General features: G+C 39.2%; 3 protein-coding genes across 5 annotated transcripts; all 3 read right to left on the bottom strand.

Moving 5' to 3' along the window:
• Positions 1-2220: 2220 nt before the first annotated feature.
• Positions 2221-3163, bottom strand: LOC121622421 (hydroperoxide isomerase ALOXE3-like; the record flags this gene model as incomplete). The annotated part of the gene is made up of 4 exons (XM_041959380.1): positions 2221-2400; positions 2546-2665; positions 2787-2955; positions 3051-3163. Coding segments are annotated over 4 exons (582 nt in total), but the record flags the coding sequence as incomplete, so codon positions are not given.
• On the bottom strand, positions 3149-7642 carry LOC121621758 (laforin-like). The gene is made up of 2 exons (XM_041958368.1): positions 7308-7642; positions 3149-3217 (listed from the first exon to the last, which is right to left on the bottom strand). Exons 1-2 carry the CDS (start codon positions 7552-7554, stop codon positions 3165-3167), a joined length of 300 nt encoding a protein of 99 aa, XP_041814302.1. The 5' UTR covers positions 7555-7642; the 3' UTR covers positions 3149-3164.
• Positions 7643-8785: 1143 nt separating this feature from the next.
• Positions 8786-20038, bottom strand: LOC121621757 (arachidonate 12-lipoxygenase, 12R-type-like). 3 transcript variants are annotated; one of them, XM_041958366.1, is made up of 14 exons: positions 18902-20038; positions 14281-14485; positions 14082-14163; positions 13867-13989; positions 13610-13713; positions 12862-13034; positions 12547-12690; positions 12207-12410; positions 11570-11656; positions 11267-11433; positions 11003-11124; positions 10771-10871; positions 9496-9666; positions 8786-9392 (listed from the first exon to the last, which is right to left on the bottom strand). In XM_041958366.1, exons 2-14 carry the CDS (start codon positions 14303-14305, stop codon positions 9213-9215), a joined length of 1683 nt encoding a protein of 560 aa, XP_041814300.1. In that variant the 5' UTR covers positions 14306-14485; positions 18902-20038; the 3' UTR covers positions 8786-9212. The 3 variants fall into 3 exon arrangements, with proteins under 3 accessions (XP_041814300.1, XP_041814299.1, XP_041814301.1); XM_041958365.1 differs by lacking the exon at positions 18902-20038 and having other exon boundaries at positions 14281-16272; XM_041958367.1 differs by lacking the exons at positions 14281-14485; positions 18902-20038 and having other exon boundaries at positions 13920-13989; positions 14082-14145.
• Between the last annotated feature and the right edge of the window lie 7228 nt (positions 20039-27266).

Here is a 27266-nt window from a genome sequence, read left to right as displayed (position 1 = left end):
AACATTTGGACCACATTAACACAGGTCACAAATCAACAGATGAACATTCAAACAAAAGTGCACACACACACACACACATACACACAATAGACTTGCACAAATTAAATATCAATGAAACGGAGCGTACTAAAATAAAATAAAATACATAAATAAATTTAGATATAAATCATGAAATGAAATTGCATGCACACGTGCCTCTGCTAGTAGTACTTACATGTACTACATCAAACTGAAAATTTTAACATTGTGAGAGACCTGTAGTAGTAGTATTGGCTGTATGTTTTAAATATGTGTGGTCAATAGGATTTGATTTTGTTGTTCGGTGGAAAAACAGGAACAACCCCTGTGTTGGTGTTTCTTTTTGTCAACTTCCCCAGTCTTTTGTTGCCCCTGTCCCCACTTATAGAAACATATTGCTGGCAATCAATTCAGAATAAACATATATTTCCAAACATCATTGAAGATGAGGTAAAACATTAAATATTTCTGTCCATGTACTGTTTTCAATTGCGTATCAGCAAGTTATCACATTGTTTTTTTATGTTTTACACAGCATCCCAACTACCTACTTCCTACCGAGGGGTTGAACCTACCTCTATTCTTTTCTGCAAGCAAAAGACTTTGTTGACTGTAGGAGGGCTGTTGGTTTTGTTTTAGTGTTTGAGTACCTAAATGCAACCCGCACATGATCATTGTTAAATTCGATCTCTTGTAAATATGTCACGTCTGTATAGTATTTACACATTGAAATCCACAATATATGTGTTAAAAAAAAAGTATGCACAGTCCTTAAAATGTAAGTTATATTACTACTAAAATGTGTTCAGTAATTCAGAGTAGATCAATTGCTTTACACCAGTGTCTCAATCTCGTCATACTGTGTACTCCTACTCTGTAGCCACGTCATCATTTTGGGAACATAATCCATACAACTGATATTTTCTTCACTAACCTCCATCCGAATTTAGCGATATTTTAGCAAAAATAATTTTCTTATCCTTGCCGTGCCGCTGCGGTTCTTGTAGCATACATTAACTGTGAAATATGTTTTACCATAATTACTTTACATAATATTAGTGTGAAGAGTACTGTACCCTGCAGATACTCAGTATCTAAAAAAAGAAGTTTTTTCTCCCCAACTGTTTCTCCCTTGTTCCCCGTAGTCCTGTTTCATTATTAATTACACTTAAAATCTCGGTTAGGTTAATTAAAGTATTACCCAGCTGAACAAATCTCACATATTCACTCTACTCTCAATCTCCTCATTGTGACACAACCTGTTGTTGGACGTGCACCTGAGGGCCTGAAGAGTACAGTCTATTTGAAAAAGGTGTATTTCTGGTTCCACTCTGACAATGCTGCTGGACCATTTGATAGTTTCCTCTCATTGTGTTGCTAATATTGGGAGAAGCTGCAAACACTGAGAGTGTGTGAAGCTCTTGTGTCTGCATTCCAAACTGTGGCAGGGAGCGGGGGTGAAATGAGTTGCAATCAGTCCATTCTGATGTTTAAGCTTTGGCTTCCAGAAACAACTGACTCGCTTGTGATTAGAATTGCTAATGAAGTAACCAGATTAAAGTAGTATTTTCACTAATTACCCTCACTTAAGTTATGTCGACTTTTACATCTGTAATAAATATGCAACACATGCTTAATCCCGTCATTGATTGACATGCCATTTTAATTTGAACTGCAAACAAGTAGATAAAACGTTCATACTGGTCCCCTTGCATAAGTACATAAGAAGTCATACGTTGCCATGTACTCTCTATAGTCTGTTCTCACATCATTAAAAAGTAAAAGGAAATACACAGCATACATATAGAATATATCAGTTAATGTCATAACCTGTAACAGCTGTCGCACTGGCAGGCAGAATATATGCCACCATATTCAACGTGTTGCCTACAGATAAATGCTGAGGTACCTGCTTTCATGTGAGCCATTTTTAAAAATGACTCCAAGTTGGTGCTCAAGCATTTGCTTCCCAAACTGCTCATTTACTACTTGTAATACATAATTCTTACAAAGACACAAATGCCCTGCCACAGCCCCACTTAACATGATACAAGCAAAACATAGGCCTCTACTTCCTCTGCCATCTCACTCATTGTACTTAGCAAATTCAAAGTTTAACATACAAACCAGCATGCAGGACAGGTGTAAAGAAAGAAATGCATATTGTTAATAATGCAGAAAGAACAGCTTTATCAGGTTTAGTTATATAGTTATACTGTTCTCTATCTGAGTAGGGTTCATGTAGATGTAGGGTACTTCAAGCTGCAAGTTTCTTGCTGTAATTGCTTCACTGAGGCAGGACAACTCAGCTTGAAATTTCTTAATCGCCTGCTTCGGTGCAGGCTCATCGAATCGTTCCTCAGGGTATGTGCCCAAGAGGATCTGCCAAAAAGACAAACAGTAGATCAGAGTGACTGTATTTTCGTGCTGTTTTGTTTTTGTTTTTTTTTTTTTGAAAAGCACATCATCGCCAAACCACATCAGTGTACTTGTCTGAAAGTATCCACACCATTGCAGCAAAACTGACCGTCTCTCCAACATTTGGGAGGGTCTCCAAAATTGTCTCCATGCTTGACTGCCCCTTAGTGGTTGGAGGAGGTTTGTGCAGCAGGAGCGTGCCATTGGGTGCCCAGGAGCTATAGTCAAACTAAATTATGAAAGAAGCTTCAATATGTATCACTACTATTTTTGGAATTGTTGAAGGTCTTGATCAGATCAGTCGCTTGTTCCAACAAGTGTTCTATTTTGTAAGCTGTTCATTGCCTTACCTGTCCATTATTGACTGCAGCATGTTGAGCCGTCACAGTGAAGATCACCATGGCTTTGTTTCCTAAGAAGCCGTGTGTGAATATCTCACAGATCCATCCTTGCAGCTCAGTGTCTTTCCGGACCTCTCTGTCTGAGGGATAATAGTACTCCACTATTGCCTTCACAAAGCTGTTGAACACAAGATGATTTGATTTGAAAAAAATCCAGTCAAAGCAACATTTTGAGCTTACACTCAATACTCGCTCACTCTGTTGCTGCCTAACCTGTTGATGATGTTCCACAGCTTCAGGCCATCATCTCTGTAGTAGAAGTTGGGGATTGACTGCAGCCCCCCTGCAGCGATGTTCTCTGGCAGACAGAGGGAGCTGTAGGTCAGTTCAGAGACAGCCCTTCTTATGAGCTCTGTAATCCCCTCCAGTCCAAGTGAACTCTGATAATCAACCATACACAAATGAAAATGAGACTTGTTTATGGATCTTCACAAACAAAGTAAATGAAGACTCACTAAGGGGTAAAAGTGGTATCAATATCTATACATGTGAAACATCCATACTCAAAAATAGATCCAAAAATAGATTTGCGGGCCAAAGTATTTATTTGGAGAGTGTAATGGACATGAGGAACCAGCAGCTGTACAGGAAGAGGGCAGAATATTAAATAAAATGTACAACGTAAGAACTTCAACATGTCTGTAAATATATCAGCAAATAACAGGAAGCACTTACATTTGAAGCACTATACCTGGGGAGATTGGACAAACATATTTATAGAATAATGTTGGTTGCAAGCAAGAAAGCACTTACTAGAAAGTGGATGAAGAATGTAGCACCAAAGATTGATGATTGGCTGAAGGTTATGCACAATATACATGTGATGGAAAAGATGACTTTTTCTGTGAGGCTGGAGGTGGACAAATTCAAAAAGACTTGGGAAACTGGATGGAATATGTCAAACCAATTAGGCCAGATTTTGTTTGAAATGTGATTTATGAGAAGAAACCCTAGTTCATGGCTACAGAAGTTGAAGTTTTACTGACTTAATTTTTATGTCTTTCACTTTATTCTTAACTATTATTTTACTATTATTATAATTAGGGACATGGGGCAACGTCCCGAGTCACTGGCTCCTACATGCGAAAAACTGCGATAAATTTCCCATAAGAAATGAATGGGACGGGCGAAAAAATAAAGCTTGAAATTGGAGTTTTTTAAACGTCTGTAGCTCAGGCATACATTCACCGAGAGAGTTCATTTAAACTTTAAAATGTAGACCCAAGTCTGGTCTATTGGTGTGTTCATCCACATTTTGATTGGTAGTATAGTTTTTGATCAGTCACTGTTCAATGACAGTGATCGTTTTGAGGGAAATTTTGAGATTATAATGGGTGTGTATTGCGCGGAATGTTCGTGCTAGAGTGGGGGACAGAGTGGCACAGAGTCTAAAAATGATCCGAAAATCTTCTCTTTTTCTCGTCGCTACGGCCACAAATTACACTCTACACACATAATTTTGGGATCATTTTGTAGACAAACTTGTCCTCTTTCATGTGATGTCTTCGAAAAAGCTGAGAGACTTACTGAATTTAAATAGTGAGACTTTTTGTGCAGCCAGCTCCCTCCTGTTCTCCCATTAAGTCCCATGTTAAAATTCAGAGCTGTTTTGTGAGCAAAGCAGAAATGCCTCCTGTCTTTAGATCGCCATAAAACGAAAAGTTGTTGTCTCAGAAATAAAACGAGGAGATGGTCGGACTCAGGAAGTTCTCGGGAGTCCGATGATCTATAGTACACTCTGATACGAGGTATGGTTCTCTCACCAGAGGATTTAGTTCAGGAGGTACGCCGAACCCAAATCTCACTGCATACAATACAAACTCCTGTTCTCTGAGTCGCAGAGTCTTTTTAAGTCAACCATTTAGTCATTTTTCTAAAGAATATCTGGACATAAAACACACGTACATCTGGCCCAGACTTGTCCGCATCTAGCAGTGTAATCGGTTTTTTGATAGCAGCTACGGTTTTGACACAATCGCAAGTTGTTCGGAAGAAACCGACAGCGAAAAAAATGCTTTTCAAGGGAAGAGTTAACAGGTGCAACTGTCATTTACACACATACCGGTCAATAACCCATGCACACACATCTGCAGGACAACCAGCCTGAGAATGATTATCTTAACGAGCTCAGTCAAAACAAGGGCATTGCTTGAAAACAATCTCCGTCCAACAAGCAGTTAAACTCAGCTTCAGAAAGCTCTTTGCCAAAGAGGTTGAGACAGTAGTCACACAAATGCACACACAAAAAGGGCTAACCAACAGCTAAAAAGTGATTAAAAACAGCACGTCAAAACTGAACAGGAACAGGTAAACAGTGGGAGAGGTGCAGAGGTAATTATCAGCAGGTGGGGCAGAAGTTACACACACACATTCAGACACACATATACCAGACACATCTCCATGTAGGAGCTGGTTGGGCTGCTTGTGTAGTTCAAGCAGACACACACACACACAAACAGACAAAGACACACACATACGCAGTCACACACAATGACAGATACATAAACACACACACACACAGACAAATGCATAATGAAAACCCCATCCCCCGCCCCCTTGTTAACGCCGTTAGCTCTATTAGCTCTGTTAGCACAGTTAGCTCTGTTAGCGTTAGCGCCGTTAGCTCTATTCGCACCGTTAGCTGTTAGCTCTGTTAGTGTTAGCTCTGTTAGCTCCATTAGCATTAGCTCCATTCATGTTTATTGATTCAGTTCATTAATTCATGTTAACAGAGACATGAAGCAGAGGAGAAAGCCACAGAAACACAGCTGGGACCAGTTCATTAATCAGGGACTGACTACCTCTGATAGCTGCTGTTTTCTCAAATTGCAGCCTTTTTCAATTGTCTGCTGCTTTGCCATACTTTTTCCTAGAGACTTCATTCAAACTTTAAAACGTAGATAATTTTGTCGGCTCGAACACACCCCATGTCCCTTTCAAAATTTCCCAGAGGGAATTTTCTAGTTACTTTTTGTAAATTGGAAACTGAGTAAGTTTTGTCACTCTAACTGGTCATAAGATATGTGAGTCAGTAAATTAGATTTATGCTCTGGACATAAATACATTGGTGCAGGGGTGTCAACAGACTAGCTGGGGCCTGGGGACAAGAGACCATCATAGCCTCACCATCACCTGTGACATGGTGGAGCGTAGGTAGTTTTTTATTATTTTCATTTTGCTGAAGGCTCGCTCTCCTCCAGTTACAGTCACTGCCAAAGACAAGAAAATGCGTAGCAGTGTGCAGAGATCAACATAAATACTTTGTAGACCCATGCCAGCAGGTCTAGTGGTCCCAGGTCCTCCTCAAATGCGCTGGGTGGGACCCGGGGCCACGCCCCTCCTTGGCTCTGACTGTGGGCTGCCTGACAGCTCCCTGTCTCTCCCTGACAGGCTCCTCTGCTGTTCCACTGCTGCTCGTTTGTGCTGTTTCGGTGATGGATTCGTATTAGCGTTTGCTATAATACACAGTGGGTTGTCAACCCAAGATAAATCCAGCCGCCTGACCCGAGTCTGGTCACCCTCGCGCACCTGCTCCCCACAGACTAACATTACCTTCCTGATTTTCCATCACCTTCTCTCTCCTCCGCTCAACGCGGGCAGCATGTCTTGTCATACCGCAGCTCAATAGGCTACAAGCGGCCGGTGACAGACTCGAATCGGGCTTTGGTCACGGTGATCGCGCGAATATAAACTTTCAGTGTTAGCGGATGTTGTTCACTTACCGACATCACCGTCCACAGCCCAACTCTCGCCCTAATTCTCTGGCTTCTTGTCCCCCTTATTAAAAACTTCATCATTTTTTCTCGTTCACCTCTATGATCTTCCTCTCTTTTTCTTTTTTCTTTTCTGTGCACCCGATCTATGACGACCTGCCATGTTTAAAGTTTATAACAATGAGAGTTTTACGTAAATTTCCCGCTTCAGGGCACGTACCGTAGCCTTGGTGTGCCAGAGCAGGGTCAAACCCGTCTCTGCTAAGAGGGGGGGTAGGGGTGTTGTGCAAAAAAAGGAAAATATATATATTTGAAATATTTAATATGTTGAAGATTTTTTTAAGCATATGTTGAATAGAAAATAATATTTAATTCATCAGGCAATGATTTAATTAAAAAGAAATATGTGAATGTAAAGTGGAATAAATTAAGGGTCATTCAGGGGCCCCTATGGTCCTGAGGGCCGGGACAACATACCCGGTTGCCCCCCCTCCCCCGTCACGGGCTTGCATTGGTGTACATGAGTGGACATGGTTTATATATTTCCTCTTTCAGTTACATGTATTGTTTCAAGAAACCTTTTGTACCCGTTGTATACAAAATATATGTTGAAATGTTTCAATAAAAGTAAAATAATAATAATAATAATAAGTTTATTTTGCTCGATGGGAATTGCATTAAATAAGTCACTAAAGCAACACCCTCGTGCACGCGGTTAAGCCTGACGGATAACATATTGCACAGTATCGGTGTATACCTTCCCAGATATAAGCGCCTCTGACTCTTTTGACGAACTTGAACCACAGCGTGTCTTTGACCGGCTCTGCCAGCTGCACGTCGCCGCTCCACAGACACGGTTCATGCGGTGACAGCAGCTTCTGTGAGGCTTTCATCTGGACCGCTCCGCTCGGGTCCCAGTGGCCCATTTCTGCACGCGAACCCAAAACAAAGACCTCCACGTCCGCAGACTCCGGAGTTAGAATGACGCCGAACCGGAATAACATGATCGCAGCTCTCACGTCCTCAGTCCGTTCAGTATGGCGGGTTTGGGTTATTACAACCTATATTATAACTCTTATTTTAAGGCCATGTGGCCCGTTTGGTGTCTAAAAATAACCGGATCGTGCTTTGGAAGGTGTGGTTTGCAGCAAAGAGAGTATAGAAACAAAGAGGTCCCACTCTGTCAGAATTACTTGGCACCGCACATCAGCCACACCGGAGTGCGCGCTGCACGGATGTAATTCAAAATACTGTTAAAACTTTTACCGATTTTACTTCTATAAAACTTAAAAAGAGGAGACCTGTTTGCATTTTCCGCAAGATACGGTGCTATTGAACTCCACTGCATTATACTGACAGGTGCTTCTATTATGATGTGCACCCCATTTATATCAGTGAGGGTAGACTATTGTAAAGAACAGAAACACCTCTGTATAATGATGTAGTTCAACAGTATATATATATATAGTATATATGTTGCATATGTTGTTATATGCATATGTCCATGTATAAATATATCTGTATATGTGTGTGTGTGTGTGTGTGTGAGAGAGAGAGAGATAGAGAGAGAGTGTGTGTCTAAGGATTTGAATACCGTTTAATTAGATGGTTGTGTTGGTGGTTTCAAAGACTGTTATACTTAGTTTAATTATTCTGACAGAAAATTGCTAAATATACATGAGAAAGCTTGCTCTCTGACTGTCTACATAACCCTACTGGACATCACATGCTGTGGTATTCAATTCAGGATATAAGCCATTCTTTGAAGAATAGGAATGGACCTGCTTCCTGTCATCATTTGCAACGATAAATGCAGCAGAGTAAACTTTGAGAACTGTACCAGTAACTTACATTACCCCTCAACTCACAAACTGTCTGCAACTCACAGCACACGAGTGGGTCAACTTGATTACGACCTTGGTGTAAGCTGGTGTCACATCGCCTGGGTAGAGTTTGCCATTGAATAAAATAAGTCCATTGGTGACTCAGTGGTTTACGCTTGGTATATGCCAAGACTTGAGTACAGATTTTTTTCATTGAAGCCTTTGGGTGCGTCATGTCAATTCACAGTTTTTAAGGTTAAGAAGTCCTGTACCATATGTAGGCAGGACACAAGAAACACAGAGGAAAAACACACATTAGTTCACCTTTATTTTGATATTAATAATCATGCATTTCTGTTATACGTTATGAAGTAGCCCTCCAATTACATAAATTTGTGAATAGTGTGCAGCTTTATCTAATTAATTTCTCCCCTCAACCCCTAATGTTTTATATGAATGTAAAAAAAAAACAAAAAAAAAAAAACACACATTAAAGAAAACCTGACTTTAAATTGCTTTTTTCAAATGCGGACAGAAAACATAAAGAGGAACTTTGCTCCGAGCCAGAACTCTGATATAATTGATTTCATCTTAACTAGTGTTAAACACAAGATCATTCACTTGTAGAAGTCGGAAACAACAAAATCAGCCACAAATCCCCATACAACCAAAATATAGTCCTCTAGTCCCAGCATGCAATACCTCACTACATGTTTCTAAAACCTCACCTGCTCTGTGCATTAAATTCAGAGTTAAACACGTCTTGCCAGCATGCAAGACAGGTGTTGAGTTAGGTATGAATACAATTACCCACTTCAGACGGGCTCCCTCAGACTTTCTTAAGTAGCTACACTGTTCTCTATCTGACTAGGATCCAGATAGGTGTAGGGTATTTCAAGCTCTGAGTTTCTTTTTGCAATTGCCTCACTAAGGTAGGACAACTCAGCTTGAAATTCCTTAATCATCTGCTTCGGGGCAGGCTCATCGAAACGTTCTTCAGGGTATGCCCCCAAGACAACCTGTCAAAATGCCAAAATGAAACCAAAATGAAACAGTCGATCAGATCAGTACTTAGTTCGCTATTGTTTTAAAAGCGCTGTCCAAAAAACTTCCCAAACTCACCATGTCAGAGTACTGTTCCGAAAGTAGCCGCACCATTGCAGCAAAAGTGACCGTCTCTCCAACATTTGGGAGGGTCTCCATAATTGTCTTCATGCTTGACTGCCCCTTAGTGGTTGGAGGAGGTTTGTGCAGCAGGAGTGTGCCGTTGGGCGCCCAGAAGTGGTAGTCAAACTAAATTATGAAAGAAGTTTTAATATATCACTGAAATTTTTTATTTATATGTTCATATATATATATATATATATATGTGTGTGTGTGTATATATGTATGTATGTATGTATATATGTATATATATACATGTATATATATGTGTGTGTGTATATATATATATACACATACACATATATATATATACATATATACATATATACACACACATATATATATATGAACATATAAATATGTATATATGTATGTATGTATGTATGTATGTATATATATGTATATATAGACATACATGTATATATGTGTGTGTGTGTATGTGCGTATATATATATATTAAAAGAAAAATCTTAATGTACAATACACTTAAAGTGAAACAAATTTAATACATAATAAAACCTCAAAGGAACGTGCATTCCATTCCTCACCTGTCTATTATTGACTGCAGGACAGCAATATTGGATAGACAGTGGTTCCAAACCCTTTTTCTTAAAAGATTCCTTTTCTATCATGACCCTGATTAAGTGACAAATTTCCTGGATATATCGTATTGTATTTAGCGCATAACAATATCAATACAAAACAACTGATAAACTACAATTAACCTACAAAGTGAATGCAAAACTGCAAGAACTGCACTTCACAGAAGTCTGTGTAAAACAAATAATTTTGATGAATTTTGAGCAGATTATGTCCAGTGAATGTTGCATCACAGGTTTGTTTACTTGATGTTTTTAATAACTTTTTATGCAATTCTCTGTCTGTATTATGTTATTTTTATTTTAATTTGCAGTCCTACATTTGGCAAATTCAGTGTTTTCCTTTTTCTGACTCTTGGCCATTGTTCTGTTAGCTCTTTGGATGTCAATTTCATTCATTCATTAAATGCTGAGTCATAGGCCTGCAGTATTTTTTTAAGGGTCCCCTTAAACTCAAGAAGGCCTTGCAACTCGCAGTGACACTTTGGTGACCTCTAGTCGGGGACCCCAAAGTTGAAAGCCAGCGGGATAGAACACATTCTGGATCTGCCACACATTCCAAGTGTTTGATCAATTATCAAGTTTGTTTAAAGTTTAAGGAGCTTTCTGTTTTCAAAGCTGTTTATTGGCTCACCTGCCCGTTATTGACTGCAGCATGTTGAGCCGTCATTGAGAAGATCACCATGGTGATGAACTTCACCACATCCTTGACAGCGTGAAAGCATGCTGGAAAGCCTGTTGGCAGCACAATCATTATCAGTTAATCATTGCTATTCACTGCGTGCCTGAAAAACTTGCTGTGCAAAATGTTATAGGCTACTATACACACAGGTCATGTTTACAAATGACTTCAGAACATTAAATACCTGAAGCTTTGTTTCCTAAGAAGCCATGTGTGAATATCTCACAGATCCATTCCTGCAGCTCAGTGTCTTTACAGACCTCTCTGTCTGAGGGATAATAGTACTCCACTATGGCCTTCACAAAGCTGGTGAACACAAAATAATTAGATTTTAAGGTTTAGATTTAGGTCACATTTATATGTGAAAAAAGACAGAGGGACAGACACATTTATGGCTGTTTGCTAAATAGATCAGTTTGGGCAGTTGCAATATTTTCTTAAAGGTAACCTGTTAATGATGTTCCACAGCTTCAGGCCATCATCTCTGTAGTAGAAGTTGGGGATGGACTCAAGTCCTCGTGCAGCAATATTCTCTGGCAGACAGAAGGTGCTGTAGGTCAGTTCAGAGAGAGCCCTTCTCATGAGCTCTATTACCCCGTCGGTTCCAAGTGAACTCTAATAATCAATAATGCATAAACATTACCATCAGACATGGTTTTTGAAGTAAAACAAAAGAAAGTTGGTTTTGCAACGGTGCAATATAGATGGCATAATCTGAATATTTAGAAAAATGTAAATTAAAGGGTCATACTATATTTAAAGGTCCACCAGGTCCAAGAAGAGCGGTGCGGCCTGTAGTGTTTATGTGGAGAGTGTATCGGAAGTGTGGGAACAGCAGCTGTGCAGATAGAGGAAAGAAAATTTGAGGTAGTTTCTTTAAACAACAGGCAGCACATCATTCGATTACCAAAGGAAGCCATAACGAAACAAAGCTGAAAACAGGTTTTCTTCTTTATTGCTTGTTCCTAATATTTATCTGTGTAATATTATTCTTTGAAAACAAAACAATAAAAAGTTTATATTGTTCTGTGCTATATATTATGGGGAGATAAACATAGAATATAAGTTAATATAATTTAAGATATAAAGTTGTGGGGTGCCTTGGTTGTGTAGAGGTTTAAGGGGCTGTTAGTGGGTTGCTCTCTCTCTTTATGTATCTTCATCTCATTTTTACTGTAATTATCAAGTGGGTTTTATTTTCTTTATCTTATTTTACGTTTTCTTTGTTACAAAGAAACAAACTAATAGCTTTCAAATAAAGTTATCAGTATAATTTGACATAGACAAAAATTCAAAAATAACTGAAAAATGAGTCAACAATAATCAGCCCGGATCAAGGCAATCGAAAAAAGTGCACCAGCACTGTGATTACTGCTGTGTAATTGTACCTTGTAGAGGGGATGAATCACAGGGAAGCTGCGGACCGTGGCGAGAATGTAAACTTCTGCCAGAAAGTGAGTGTTCATGAGGTGATGGACTGCTTCATGATCAATTACATCTGCACTTTTAAAAAACATCTTGGCTAGCAGCCAGTCCGTCTCCGTGTCACTGGGCAGAAAGATGGGGTTCTCCTCAGAGGGTTGTTGATGCAGCTGGAATATGTGAAACACTCATTTCATTTTTATATAAAATGGTGTGACATGACTTATAAAAACATACCAGTGTGCTACAGAATGTAATATTTATATCTGACTAGACCACATGATTAAATGCTATATCAGCGAATACCTGTATTGCTATTGGCATCAGCTTGTTGTTTGGGTTCATGTAGAACAAACAGAATCCACCAGTCACGTGCAGAGTTTCACCATTATAGGTTCTAGGCGGTATTCCATCCATCTTCTTCTTGTCACAGAGGAAGATATTGCCTTTCTGTGTGGGGAAGAAAGGCAGAAGTGTTTCAGACAATATACAAATCACCTCCCAAGGCTAAGATTATCAGAATATATCAAGACAATATGAAGAGGTCTAACTGTTGCCCAGTGTTTTAGACCTGGAATCCCAAAACAAAGTGCAAAGAGTATTGCCACTTATCTTCCATACCTTCATTTCACTCTTCAGAGAGCTTCCCTTTTCCAGGAATGGCTTTACCATCTCCTCTGTCACTGGAAAGTTTCGGGGAAGCACTGTGCACCTCTTGATCACGTTGGGGTTGACTGCGTTCAGAAACTGGTATCCGTAAAAGTCGTCTTCCTTCCAGTGTTCTGCAACATAGTCTGTAAGAATTGCAATTGGCAAATATAATATCTAATGTCTGAAATGGTTTTATTTCTTTGAAGTACAACGTGGTGATCATGGTCAATTATCAAAAAGAAGTTACGTTAGCTTGACATGGACTGAAGATAAACAAACTGTTTAGCAGTTGACTCTGCAAAGTTGTGCAAAAACAGTTTGCACAAAAAACAGTTTTCTTGAAAACAGGCAGGTATGTTGCATTGTGGATGCACTCTTGTTGATGATGTTGGGATGGTGAAACAGAAATATAAGAAATAATGCTTCGCTGGACAGATTTAGCCCATCTGCTAAGTCACATCTCCCATTTGCTGAGACAATGATTAGCAGTGCAAGTTGAAACAGGAAGCTGCACTAAAAACAGTCCCATCAATCTGCCAACTTCTGATAGTTAGTAGACAGTAGATAGTGAGATCACTTGTCGGTAAGCTAGAAAGAATTGTTTCAGTGCACTGATTATAGTGTGTCTTTCAAATGCTTATGTGCAGTCGCCTGTTATTATAAAACTGTGACAGGGTGATTGCTGTGGTGAACTTGAAAACTGGAAGAACAAATGTACCTGACATTGTAGTCCTTTTGTACCAGAAGATTTTTTTCATGTCTTCAATGCTTTCCCATTTTTCAGCAGAGCCAAGCAGCCCCTTAAGCTTGAGTTCAATTCCACTGAGGTAAGACAAGCCCAAAAAAAGGGAAGACGTAATACAGGATTAAACAACATGCTGACATCAATGCTTCAAATGTGCTTTTTGCCTCGAAAGAGAATACGACTATATTGGAACTTGGTGGTGTCCATCATATGCATCTATATAGACCCACGTTATCGCTTTTGTGCTCAAGATTTCATTTGATCTGGATGCAGAGAAACGAACTTCAGATGGTAACTCAGACGCTTCCTCGCAGCTGTTGCCGTGGGGTAGTCCTTCAGCCATAATCTTCCATCTAACAAAACAAACAAGCAATGTTACCGGAAAGCACAGAGACTAAACAGTAGTTGTGGCTTGAAATACAGCACGACACACATGAAAACTTACTGGTAAAAGCTCTTTTTAAGTGCCAGCTCCTTTTCCCGATGTTCAATCAGCAGGGGATGCTTCTCCTCAAAAACCTTCATGGCTGAGACATGAAAAGAACAGAACAGCATTCAAATTTTTACAAAAGTTGTCAAAAATAGAAATAAAAAGCTTTATATTAACTAATCTCTAAACATTCTCTGGGTAATTTGATGCAGACCTCTCCCTCCCCTCAGCTCTACCATCTCTCCCCTGGAGATCCATCTGTAACAGGGGAAAAGAATGGCGTCTCCCTCTGGAGTGGTCACCACCAGTTTGGATAAGTACCACTCATTTTCTGGGAGGAGGAAGAACGGATCCTTCTCCACCTTCACCAGCAGAAGTTCCCCCAGAGACAAACTGGATTTCACCGTATAAATCCCTGTCTGGAAAAAAGGGTGAAGGTACTTTATAATGTCTGTGATAAAGCAGAAAATAATAATGACTTTATTCTATTACTAATCAATGGTGTAGGTCTCTGTCTTGGAATATAAATATAGATAGTAATAAGATTAGCTGAGTGTACGTTGGATCCAAAACTAGAGACTTGTACAATGGTGGAGTCAAGTATGCTTCTATAGCATACGGTAAACTAAAACAGCATATGATCAAAAAAGTGCAAATACACTCACAAACAGTATAACACAGTTAAACACAAACACATTTACCCCAAAATATTTAGTAAAGCATATAATAGGCAAGCATTTAAGCCTGGATTGTCCTCTAAAGTTGTTGCTGTACTGGAAAAAAATATAGAAATTAAAGCACACATAGTGATAACTGGCTGTGAAAGCCCTGTTTTTAACAGCACAAATAAATCCTTTCAGAGAATATGAGGGCTCTTGACAGCAGTTATGAGTTAGACTGACAAGTGTGAATGAAATTTGGTGAGTTGAGAAAACCAGTGTGACAGGCTGGATGCAGAAAGATTTATTTTGAAATATCTTGGGAAATTTGGCAATTGAATTAAAGTGCTAACCAGATTGCCACACGATTGTTCAAAGTACCATATAAAGTTAATGGCAGTAAATTGAATACAAGTCAATGTAATGTACTCAAATGAGTCACTAGATAGATGCAACTACTTTCACAAGATTATGCTATATCAATAAAAGCACAGACAAAAACCATTACAATGTCCTAGACCTAATTTGGGAATCACAATCAAAGCAGTTTCCAATTGGACTGAACTTACTGTCCCCGCTGTGAAGTCGATACCATAGTTGTCCAACTCAGTTCGGTCACTCTGCCCTTTACTTCCAAATAAAGTGACATATATGTGGTCCGATGTTCCTGCACTTTGCAAGTTACCTGTCGTCACTTCTACCTTGTACTCGGCCATGGTCACTCAGTGGAACCTGCCTGTAAATTGCAGACTGAATGCTCCAGTACTCAGGTTTTCCTTCTCTGTGGGCTGCCTCTTTTGTACCGTTGAGCCTTTTTGAGATGAACTCCCCCCCTCTCATTACCATTGGTGGTGTGACTCTGAACTATGTCGTTTTTCCAGTTTTTTTAGTGTCTATAGCTGTCGGGGGTTGAGGGGTAGGAGTTCTAGTTCCATGCTCTGTGTCACTTAAACATTTGCTTAATACCTGAGTCTACATTGACTGATGTCTCTGCATTTGTAAAGGTCAACCAGTTCACTTCATAAGCACATCATGTACTGTAGGAGGGCTGCTGTGCTCGACACCTCAATAGGACACTCTAATTAACCAAATGATAGTTATGGTAATGGTTGTGATTATTAGTGGTACGAGGCAATGCACGAGCCACTAATAGCATAGCTTGAGCCACTATTGTAATCTCTCTTTTTGTTTTTCATATTTTTCTTTTTTCATATTCCACCAGAATTTCGGCGCGTAACTAGTCCAGCAGTTTCGAGAAAACCCTCGCAAACTATATATGAAAACGTGCGGCTCAATCAGGAATGGTGTGCTATGTACTTATGACAGGATTCGTGAATAATTTGCAAAGTTATTCACTAAAAAACAGCGAAAATCTTCCCACTTCATTCAAACTTTAAAACGTAGATAATTTTGTCGGCTCAAAATGAACCTCGGCTCACTTTTTGATATCTCTTGCGGTTTTTGATCCCTGACCACCTGAAGACCATAAAGTTTCTCACAAAATGCTCAGAATTTCTGCCCCAAGAGTGGGTGATGTCATCAGCTAGAGTGCGAGAGGCGGTGAGAAATCGCCTGATTTTTTTTTTTAAATTGCCATAAACTCCAAACGGTGAATATGAGGCACATCATTTTTGGATCCTTTTGTAGACAAACGTCTCTTCTCGCCTCTGATTTCAATTTTAAAGGGTTAGCCCCCACCAAATTTAAATAATGAAGGATTGCACCAGCTGCCCTGCTCTGCTGCTCCATGTAAGCCAATACAATCTCCAGTTTTTTCTTGCAGCCTGCCGCAGTCTGTCTTTTTAAATCGACCATTTACTAATTTTTCGAAAACATATCCCAACACCAAACACAAGTACATCTGGCCCAGACTTTTACGCATCTCACAGTCTAATCGATTTTTTGATAGCAGCTCCCGTTTTCTTACAATCACAAGTTGTTCAGGAGAAACCGACAGCGAAAAAGTAGCTGCAACCTGTGTCCAATAAGCTAGCGCTAGCGATAACTAGCGCAAGCTAGCTAGCGATAGCTAGCTAGCAATAACTAGCGCTAGCTAGCTAGCATTAACTAGCACTAGCAATAATTAGTGCTAACCAGCTATAGTGATAACTAGCGCTAGCTAGCTACCGATAACTATTGCGATTAATAACTATAGAAAGAAAGATAGATAGTGAAGACGTTGATGCTCTACATGAAGGTTTGCTTCTGTGTGAGAGCGATAACTAGCGCTAGCGATAACTACTGCAAGCTAGCGATAGCTAGCTAGCAATAACTAGCGCTAGCTAGCTAGCATTAACTAGCACTAGCAATAATTAGTGCTAGCCAGCTATAGCGATAACTAGCGCTAGCTAGCTACCGATAACTAGTGCTAGCGATAACTACAGAAAGAAAGATAGATAGTGAAGACATTGATGCTCTACATGAAGGTTTGCTTCTGTGTGAGAGTGTTTATTAAGGAAATAAACTAATATAGATATCAAGAATTTATGAATTACCATGAATACATCTTTCTGTAGATAGCCTACAGATGTTGTATTCATTCTAAACCACATACATATTTGAAATATAGATTTTTAATGTTTAATATATTCAGGGAGCTCATCGTAAAACTCATTCTCCATGTCGTTCTCCATCATGTCATAGTGCAAGCAACCCTGTATGCTTTCAGCCAATCTTACAGCTTCTTTGCAAGAACATGAACAGGAGTCAGGTAATAACTTAAATGTATAGCCATGAAAAAAAAGGCACATTCAAAGCTAAAAGCAGCAACTCCAGCCCCCTTCACTCTCCACAAAAGTACAGAAAAAAATGGGAAAAAAATGAAGCTGCACTGCAATTAGCTACTACATTATCTGGTTTAAATAGCCAATTTATATTATTTAATATTAGGCCTATTATATTAATATTCATACAATATTTTTTTAACTTTTTGCCATACATGTAGACATGCTGATTTGCAATTAAGTTGAATTGGCCCCTTAATTTTTTTTCCAGAGCTGTTAATGCACACACACATGATCTTTATGAAGTAACAAACTTTTACATACACATTTAGCCATTTAATATGTTATAAAGATAGTAACATACCATTTAAAGACTTTGGTCCTACTTAAGACAGGCTGTATCTAATGAAAATATTTTTTAGGTTATCTGTCTCAACCAATAATGACATTTTTTTTTTAAGTATCAAAAACTATTGAAATACATGTTGGTATCATGACAACACTAGTAGATATTGATACATATAGCATGGTTTGATAATCCATCATTTTATTGAAATATGCCAATACATCTGATGGCTACAGACACTTCCCTGTTGAAAAAATGCATTTGTGACTCGAGACACGGCAGGGGAGTCTCTCCCATTAACTCCCATTAATTAAAAGTCTGTATATTGTCCCTTGAAGTGACCTTCAGTTATGTTTTAACTATAGTTAAAACAAGGGAGAAATATCTTGAACTGAAATTGTGACTACTGAATGTTTAGTATAGGTCAGTGTTTCTCAATCCTGGTCCTGGAGTACCACTGCCCTGCATGTTTTAGATGTTTCCATGCTCCAACACACCTTATTCTAATGCTCAGCTCATTACTGGGCTCTGCTGAGGCCTGATAACGAGCCATTCATTTGAATCAGGTGTGCTGGAGCAGGTATTACTACAAAGGACCAGGCTTGAGAAACAGTGGTATAGATAACACCAGCAGCCCCCTCGTGCCACTGTCAAAATTTCGGCGGCGCCGTAATTGTCTAGTTCCCACTACTATTACTATTACATCTCTGTGTGGAACTTGCATTGTGCAACTGTACATTCTCTTTCCTCCTGCTCTTTCCTACACTGTCTCTTAAAACCAGCTTGGCAATACATCTGCAATCTTCTGATTGTGATGTGCAGTGACATACACTTAGTTAATGACAGTCTATAAAAGCGTTTGGAATACATACTGCCATGTCCTTGGGCTGGGCATGACAGTATGTAAGTTTCATGTTCATGCATGTTCCCGGAATGTGTATGAAACTGCATGCACACATACCTCTGCTAGTAGTACTTACATGTACTACTAGCAGAGGTGTTACTGTTAGAGAAATTGTACATAAGTTATTCTACTCTTTACTATATACTCATCTATTTTTGTAGTTAGACTATTGCTCTGCATATTGTGTGTGTATGTGTGCTTACTATGCTTGCAGGAAGAGAGAGCAGGTTGACCTCACCGCAAACAGCCTGGCACCATCCAGATAAGGAGGAACTGTCTGCGTACGGCACTGAGTGTTACGAGAGAACTGGTTTCAACTGGCACCCCCTTTCCCCTTAGAAGTTGAAACCTCATGTAGTTAGGGCATTCCTTTGTAAATAAAAGGCAAGCAGAGAGGAGACTGCCTCAGAGTGAGTTTGGAGGATTGTAACTGAGCAGTCTCCTGTCACTCTCCTTGCAAGTAAAATATACTCAATTCTCTGTGTCTTCTTTGTGTGCACATTTTGATACAAGTGTTGGGGGTTGAACCTGACATTTACATTGGTCCTTCGAGCCGGATTCCAAGATACCTAACGATCCCAGCGCGTAAGTGAGATCCAGGCAAGACTGTGGCCACAGCACTAAGACCCTTTCCGGGACTGGTCCCTCCCTCGCAGGCTGGGATCCGAGGGTTGACGGAAGATCCGAGGACTCAGAGAATTGTGAGTAGAACTGTTATTTAAAAAGGAATGAATGAGAGACAAATAAAATAGAAGTAAAAGGATCCGAACAGATAGGTCCGTAGGAAAGTAGAATGATAGACGGAGTCTGTATTGAAGAATAAAACAGAGTTACAGTAAAACCCTGACAATCCTAGGCACTATCAGGTAAAGAAAAGAGTGACGAAAGTCTCAACAAACAGGTCCGTAGGAAGGAGAAAGAATAGACGGAGTTTGTGTTGAAATAAAATAGAACCAAGGTAGTTCTAAAGTGAAGAAAGACTAGAGGTCTTAGAAGTAAAAGGACCAAGGGAGTCCTCTCTGTTTAAAGAAGTCTTTTCTGCGTGTTAAAAGACAAAAAGGTGTGAAAGTGTGTGTGAAAGAAAATACTATTACCACTAGGTAATTGTATTTTACACCAAAGCAACAAGGAACAAATGGTGAGCCTTTGTGGATGCATGTAGGCAAGAAAGCTCCACCTGAAAAGGTCGAAGCGAGTTTTACCACAAAAGGTTATTTATCACCATCTTGTTGAAAGACAAATCCAGTGTTAGAATACAGTAGGTGTTAAGAACCACTGGATCCAAATTTAGTTCAAAATGGGAAAGGGACAAAGTAAAGAAAGAGAAAAATTCCTCAAAAAACTTCCATACAAAGATTGGAAGGTCGTTTTAAAACAAAATGCCTCAGCGATAGAACCCCTATGTTACTGGATAAAACGATATGACTTTAATGGAAAATTATCCACAGCAGGCATTAGAGAATTACAATAAAAAATAAGGGATAAATGTAAACAAAAAGACAATAAAATGAGAAAGGAAGGTTATGAACAGACACAGGTCTGGATGAAAATAGCAGGACAACGAGAGGAAGGTGAAAGGAGGGCAAGACAAGAAAGGGAGAAGAAAAAGAAACAGGATGTAACAGAAGAGCAAAAAGAAAAAGAAAATGAATAAAGAAAAACCCTACCAACAGTCTGGAAATAGAGGCTGAGGGAAAGGCCGTGGTAAAGGTAGAGACAGAGGTTCTGGATCATGTACAAAAAATAAACCTAAGACCTGTTGGGCTTGTGGAAAGGAAGGTCATTTAGCTAGAGAATGTGAAAATAAGTCCTCTAGAAGGGCATCAAAATCAGGAGAATCAGGAAGGTAGGTGAAATGTTAAACTAAGCAAAAATCAAAAGGTTGGAAAAATAACGGTTAAGAAAAAGGAACAAGAAAAGTAGGTGTAAAAGCAAAGGAACAGGGCAAAAAGCGAATGAGATAAGTATGAGAAAAGTTGAAAATGAATGACAAATAAGTGATAGAAGAAAAGATGAATGATTTAAGCAAAGTACAAAAAGGAAAGAAGTAGAAAAATAGGAAAACAGGACAATATTAACAGAAGATGATTAATATACATACCATAAGAATAACAATACGTATTGACAGTACAAACATAAGAGAGAAAAACACAATAAAGACCCATACAAATTTCAGCACAAAACACTGCAAAATTAGTGGTACTAATTGAGGCCTGTAAACTCATAAAAAAAAAATAAGTATAATAAGTATGTAGGATTGCATAATCAGACAAATGTACTATGAAAGACAAATAGTATAAATCCCTTGTTCAAATTTTTTCTAATAGGAAATCAAGCCTTTCTGATAAGCAGAAAACTGATAAATTAAAATAAATTGTAAAAATGAATAAAACAAGAACATCCAAGAATAAGGAAAACAAAGAACCGAACATTCATAAAAGAAAATCAGATGAGTATATAACTACATGAATGTTTGTGAACTTTATTTATGGAAAAAAGGCACCCCCATCAACAGGATGGAGGATGGTTCAGGATTTAATAGCGGTAAATAATGCAGTAATTCAAAGATCTCCATGTGTGGCAGATCCACACACGCTATTAAACTCTCTGAACCCAAAAGCTAAGCATTTCACAGTAGTGGACATAAGTAATGCATTCTTCTCAGTACCAGTGCATAAAGACAGCCAATTCTGGTTTGCATTTACGTTTAAAGGAAAAAGATATACTTATACCAGATTACCTCAAGGGTATTGTGAAAGTCCAACAATTTACTCTCAAGTAATTGCATCGAGTTTATCTACCTTCGAGCCTCCAAATAAAAGTCAACTACTAACTTATGTAGATGACATATTAGTAGCATCAGAAACCAAGGAAGGATGTGAAACAGACACAATAGCATTGTTAAAACACCTAGCTGAAGAAGGTCACAAAGTAAGCAAAAACAAGTTGCAATTCTGTCAAGAAAAAGTAAAGTATCTAGGTCATCAGCTAAGTGCAGGAGGAAGAACTATTCTAGAGGAAAGAAAAACAGCCATACTACAGGCACCCAAACCACTGACAAAGAAACAAATGATGTCTTTTTTAGGACTCACAAATTATTGCAGAAGTTGGGTACCTAATTATGCAGAGTTAACAGCGCCATTGCAGTCTCTCATGTACAAAGACGAACTGAAAATGTCTCATAACTTAAAATGGACGTCTGAAGCAGAAGGAGCTCTATGCAAATTAAAGCAAGCTATGGTTAGTAGCTGTACACTGGCGTTACCTGATTACCAAAAGGAATTTGTACAAATGGTAGACTGCAAAGGACATTTTATGACCTCAGTTTTGACACAAATGCATGGTAATAAGCTTAGACCTGTAGCTTACTACTCAACTAAAATGGATGCTGTAGCATGCGCCCTACCGCATTGTGTAAGAGCAGTAATTGCTGCATCATTAGCTGTAACCTCGAGCGCAGACATAGTACTCTTCCACCCTCTAGTACTAAAAGTCCCTCATGCAGTGTCAGCTCTGCTTTTACAAACAAAAATGAGTTTCCTGTCACCAGCAAGACATTTATCTTGCATGTCAATACTACTGTCCCAGCCTCATCTAAAAATAGAATGATGCACAGTACTTAACCCAGCGACACTGGTTCCCACAGAGGATGAAGGTGAAACTCATGATTGTGAAGCATTAGCAGAGCAGACAGCAAAAAGCAGAGCAGATTTAAAAGACACTCCTTTAGAAGAAGGACAAACCCTGTTTGTAGATGGTTCCTCTAAAAAAGATGAAACAGGAAAAACAAGAACAGGCTATGCTGTAGTAACACATGATAAAATTTTAAAAGCAGAAGCGTTGCCTCAACATTTTTCAGCACAAGCTGCAGAGTTAGTGGCCCTCACAGAAGCATGCAAGCTTATGAAAGATAAAGTAGCGACAATATATACAGATAGCCAGTACGCCTATGCAACAACAATCACCTAAACAAGAACAAGAACAATGGAAAAGAAAAGGGGCACACCTAAAAGATGGAATCTACGTATGACCAGAAGATAAACCAATCCTACCAAAAAACCTATACAAATGGGCAGCAATATTGAGCCATGGGAAGACACATGTCTCAACAGGAGGGATGGTGGGATTGATAAACCAAATATATACTACCTATGGCTTTAATTCCTATTCAAAAAAATTTTGTAGAGCATGTTTGGTGTGTGCAAAACATAATGCTCAGGGTAATTTAAGACCAAAGAGAGGACAGTTTCCAAAACCAGATTATCCATTCCAACACATACATATGGATTTTATAGAACTTAACAATAGTGAAGGGAAAAAGTTCTGTTTAGTGATAATAGATTCATTCTCAAAATGGATAGAGCTTTTTCCTACAAAACACCCAGATGCACTAACAGTAGCTAAAGCTTTATGCCAAGACATAATTCCACGTTATGGGATTCCAGAAAAGATCTACAGTGATAATGGTTCACATTTTGTAAATCAAATAATAACTAAAATAGGTCAAGCATTTCATATAGACCTAAAACATCACTGTGCCTATCACCCACAAAGTGCAGGACTGGTGGAAAGAATGAATGGAACTATAAAAAATAGACTCAGGAAGTGTATGGAAGAAACTAAAAGACCATGGACTAAATGTTTAGATTTAGTAAAACTATACATTAATATCACCAGTTCAAATGGGTTAACACCATATGAAGTAATATTTGGCAGACCTTACAGATTACCATTCTTTAAGAACATATGGGAAACTGATGATGAAAGTACCTTAGCTGATTATATGAGAAAAATGCTACAACAACAACAAAAACAACTGACAAATCAGAACGAAATACATGGGTCCATTTGACACACTGTAAGAAAGTGATTAATTATGACTAAAATAGCTATTTCTATCCTAGTATACACTGTAACCGTCCTTATCTGCGTCACAATACTAGCATTGTGGTATCTGCTGTAGTACTGTAACTCCTTAACAAGCTTCCAGAGGAAGTCTGGCTACAAAGGGGGCTGCAATTACAGTTTGCAGTCGTCTCAAACCCAGTGAAGATTGTCCACAACTCTGGAGGTGTTAGGAGGGGTTTCAGGCCTACAGGCAGGATGCTCACTCCGACGCATAAGAAAATGGTGGCGGTGGGTGGATTGATAGGAGTAATAATAGTAATATCACTATTACTATGGGAAAAGAACCTCAATGTACAGAGAAGAAGAGTAGGATATTACAATCCAAATACATCCAAAATTCAACGAAAGCTTTTAAAGAATCCCTGCAATACTACTGATGAAGACCAAGACACGACAAAAGAGCTGTATTTCTGTTATCAAAACAACAGTACGTAGGCAGTGTTCACCTTTGACCGGAGCTTACGAGTCGGAGGCTATGACATAAATAAGTGGAAGGGATATGACTGGTATTTGGACAGTAGCGGCATGAAACAGTCAGGACACAACTGGAAAAATGTCTTTACCACTACTGGATCATGGAGTAAAGGATCATATGGATCCTCCCAGCGCTCCAATACGTGGAAAGGTCAGGTCTCCTTAACCAAATCAAATGATAGATTGATGTTAAACGTTAATACAACCCAAAACCCTTTTGGAAAACCTCAAAGTTTTGGAGTGCACCGGGACCCACCATGTCATGGGTTAGCTCTGTGTGTATGGAGACCTCATGCTCAAGATCCCTGTGTTGTGCTTCTGTTGTGTCCAAATATAACTATCATAAACGTTACGTCCCCGACCGTAGTACCTGACATCACTCCAGGGCCAAAATCGATCTCTCCAATCAAACCTATTGTTAAGATTTACGTGAAACCTGACACAGATGATTGGTTCAAAATAACCACAGGTGTTTCTAAGATAGACAACAACTGGCTCCTCCTGCATAAATAGGACAGGTGAAGGCAGTAAAATGAGTAAATTAGACAGCACCCAATGTTACTCAGTGCAGACAGTAGACATAACCTTTAGACCTAAGTCTCGAAGTGACATCTGGTGGTGGTGCGGAGATGACAAGTTGTTTGACAGACTGCCATATAACACCACAGGATTCTGCGCCTCAGTCTCATTGATCCTACCAGTATCCATCACTCCAACCTCAGCTACTGATTTAATGTCCAAAGCAAATAGTGTACTTCCCCACACCTGGAAAGACAGGGAAAAGAGGTCAGCATTAGGATGGAGTGACAATGACCCCACTTACATAGACAGTATTGGGGTACCAAGAGGAGTTCCCGACGAGTACAAATTAGCAGATCAAGTAGCAGCAGGTTTTGAATCTATCCTCTGTTGGTGGTGCACTATAAACAAAAATGTAGACAGAATCAACTACATCCATTATAACGTGCAGAGACTAGGCAACAACACTGAAAAAGGCTTCTCAGCCATCCACGAGCAGTTGTCAGCTACCTCTCTTATGGCTTTCCAAAACAGAATTGCTGTTGACATGCTGTTAGCAGAGAAAGGAGGAGTCTGCGCCATATTTGGTGATCAGTGCTGTACATTCATCCCTAACAATACAGCAGCCGACGGGAGTCTCACCAAGGCGTTAGAAGGACTCAGGTCCCTCAACAGCAAAATGAAAGACCACTCTGGAGTTGACACATCAATGTGGGATGGGTTTGGAGACATGTTTGGTAGATATAAACAACTGGTGTTGTCTATTCTAATGTCTATCGCTGTATTTACAGCTATCCTCACCTTATGTGGATGTTGTTGTATTCCCTGCATTAGAGCATTATGCACCAGAATGATTACCACTGCAATCCAGCCAGTTAAGACAGAAGTATCAGAAATGTATGCACTTCTTACTCCAAATGGTGAAGCTCAGAAAGATGATGATAATGATGATGATGCTTCCTTACATTTTCCAGATTTGTTTCCTGATCCAGGTGACTATGGTGAACCAGACGATGATGACACTGACCTCTGAGTGTAACACTGATGCTATAACATGACTCTATAACTGAAAATCTGAGAAGAAGTTATTAGACGATAATGAGATATAGTGCAAAGTGAATAAACAGGAGGGAGTGTTGGGGGTTGAACCTGACAGTTACTCAGTATCACTTCATTTTACTGTAATCTGTCACTCTGCTTGTTGCTGATAATGTGCCTTTTCAATAAGAAGAGAAAACTGCCTTGCCACAGCTAAGTGCTTGCTCTTCGGGGAATTACTGGGTCGCTTTAGATCAGGCATCTCAAACCGGTTCCATAAAGGGCCGCGTGGCTGCAAGTTTTCATTCCAACCAAGGAGGAACACACCAGGCTGGAATCAATTAATCAGCTGATCTCAGTCTTCAGCTGACAACTAAGTGATCCCTTGATGTTGATTGGTTGGCCTGATGTGCTCCTCCTGGGTTGGAATGAAAACCTGCAGCCACGCGGCCCTTTATGGAACCGGTTTGAGATGCCTGCTTTAGATTAAGGGTGCGGTCCTGCTCTATATTGAAAGAGTCCTGAGACAACTTCTGTGATTTGGCGACATATAAATAAAACTGAAAATTTTAAACATTGTGAGAGACCTGTTGTAGTGTAGTATTGGCTGTATGTTTTAAATATGTGTGGTCAATAGGATTTGATTTTGTTGTTCGGTGGAAAAACAGGAACAACCCCTGTGTCGGTGTTTCTTCTTGTCAACTTCCCCAGTCTTTTGTTGCCCCTGTCCCCACTTATAGAAACATGTTGCTGGCAATCAATTCAGAATAAACATATATTTCCAAACATCATTGAAGATGAGGTAAAACATTAAATATTTCTGTCCATGTACTGTTTTCAATTGCGTATCAGCAAGTTATCACATTGTTTTTTTATGTTTTACACAGCATCCCAACTACCTACTTCCTACCGAGGGGTTGAACCTACCTCTATTCTTTAGCTGCAAGCAAAAGAAAACTGTTGACTGTAGGAGGGCTGTTGGTTTTGTTTTAGTGTTTGAGTACCTAAATGCAACCTACACATGATCATTGTTAAATTCGATCTCTTGTAAATACGTCACGTCTGTATAGTATTTACACATTGAAATCCACAATATATGTGTTAGAAAAGTTATAAAAAAGTTATATTAATACTAAAATGTGTAATGTGTAATTCAGAGTAGATCAATTGCTTTACACCAGTGTCTCACTCTCGTCATACTGTGTACTCCTACTCTGTAGCCACGTCATCATTTTGGGAACATAATCCATACAACTGATATTTTCTTCACTAACCTCCATCCGAATTTAGCGATATTTTAGCAAAAATAATTTTCTTATCCTTGCTGTGCCGCTGCGGTTCTTGTAGCATACATTAACTGTGAAATATGTTTTACCATAATTACTTTACATAATATTAGTGTGAAGAGTACTGTACCCTGCAGATACTCAGTATCTAAAAAAAGAAGTTTCTTCTCCCTTGTTCCCCGTAGTCCTGTGTCATTATTAATTACACTTAAAATCTCGGTTAGGTTAATTAAAGTATTACCCAGCTGAACAAATGTCACATATTCACTCTACTCTCAATCTTCTCATTGTGACACAACCTGTTGTTGGACATGCACCTGAGGGCCTGAAGATTACAGTCTAT

The sequence above is a fragment of the Chelmon rostratus genome, chromosome 18 (assembly GCF_017976325.1).
Source record: "Chelmon rostratus isolate fCheRos1 chromosome 18, fCheRos1.pri, whole genome shotgun sequence".
Lineage (NCBI taxonomy): Eukaryota > Metazoa > Chordata > Actinopteri > Chaetodontiformes > Chaetodontidae > Chelmon > Chelmon rostratus.
This window is presented reverse-complemented; position numbering and strand designations above follow the sequence as displayed.

Excerpts from the sequence above, each read along its gene's own strand:
- LOC121621758 (XM_041958368.1), bottom strand. The coding sequence starts at position 7,554 with ATGTTATTCCGGTTCGGCGTCATTCTAACTCCGGAGTCTGCGGACGTG. Across the intron at positions 3,218-7,307 it reads AGGCGCTTATATCTGGGAAG|AGTTCACTTGGACTGGAGGG; the intron begins GTATACACCGAT and ends GTTGATTATCAG.
- LOC121621757 (XM_041958366.1), bottom strand. The coding sequence starts at position 14,305 with ATGGTAGAGCTGAGGGGAGGGAGAG. Across the intron at positions 11,657-12,206 it reads TGATTCATCCCCTCTACAAG|CTGCTGTTCCCACACTTCCG; the intron begins GTACAATTACAC and ends CTATCTGCACAG. Across the intron at positions 11,125-11,266 it reads CTGTGGAACATCATTAACAG|CTTTGTGAAGGCCATAGTGG; the intron begins GTTACCTTTAAG and ends TGTGTTCACCAG.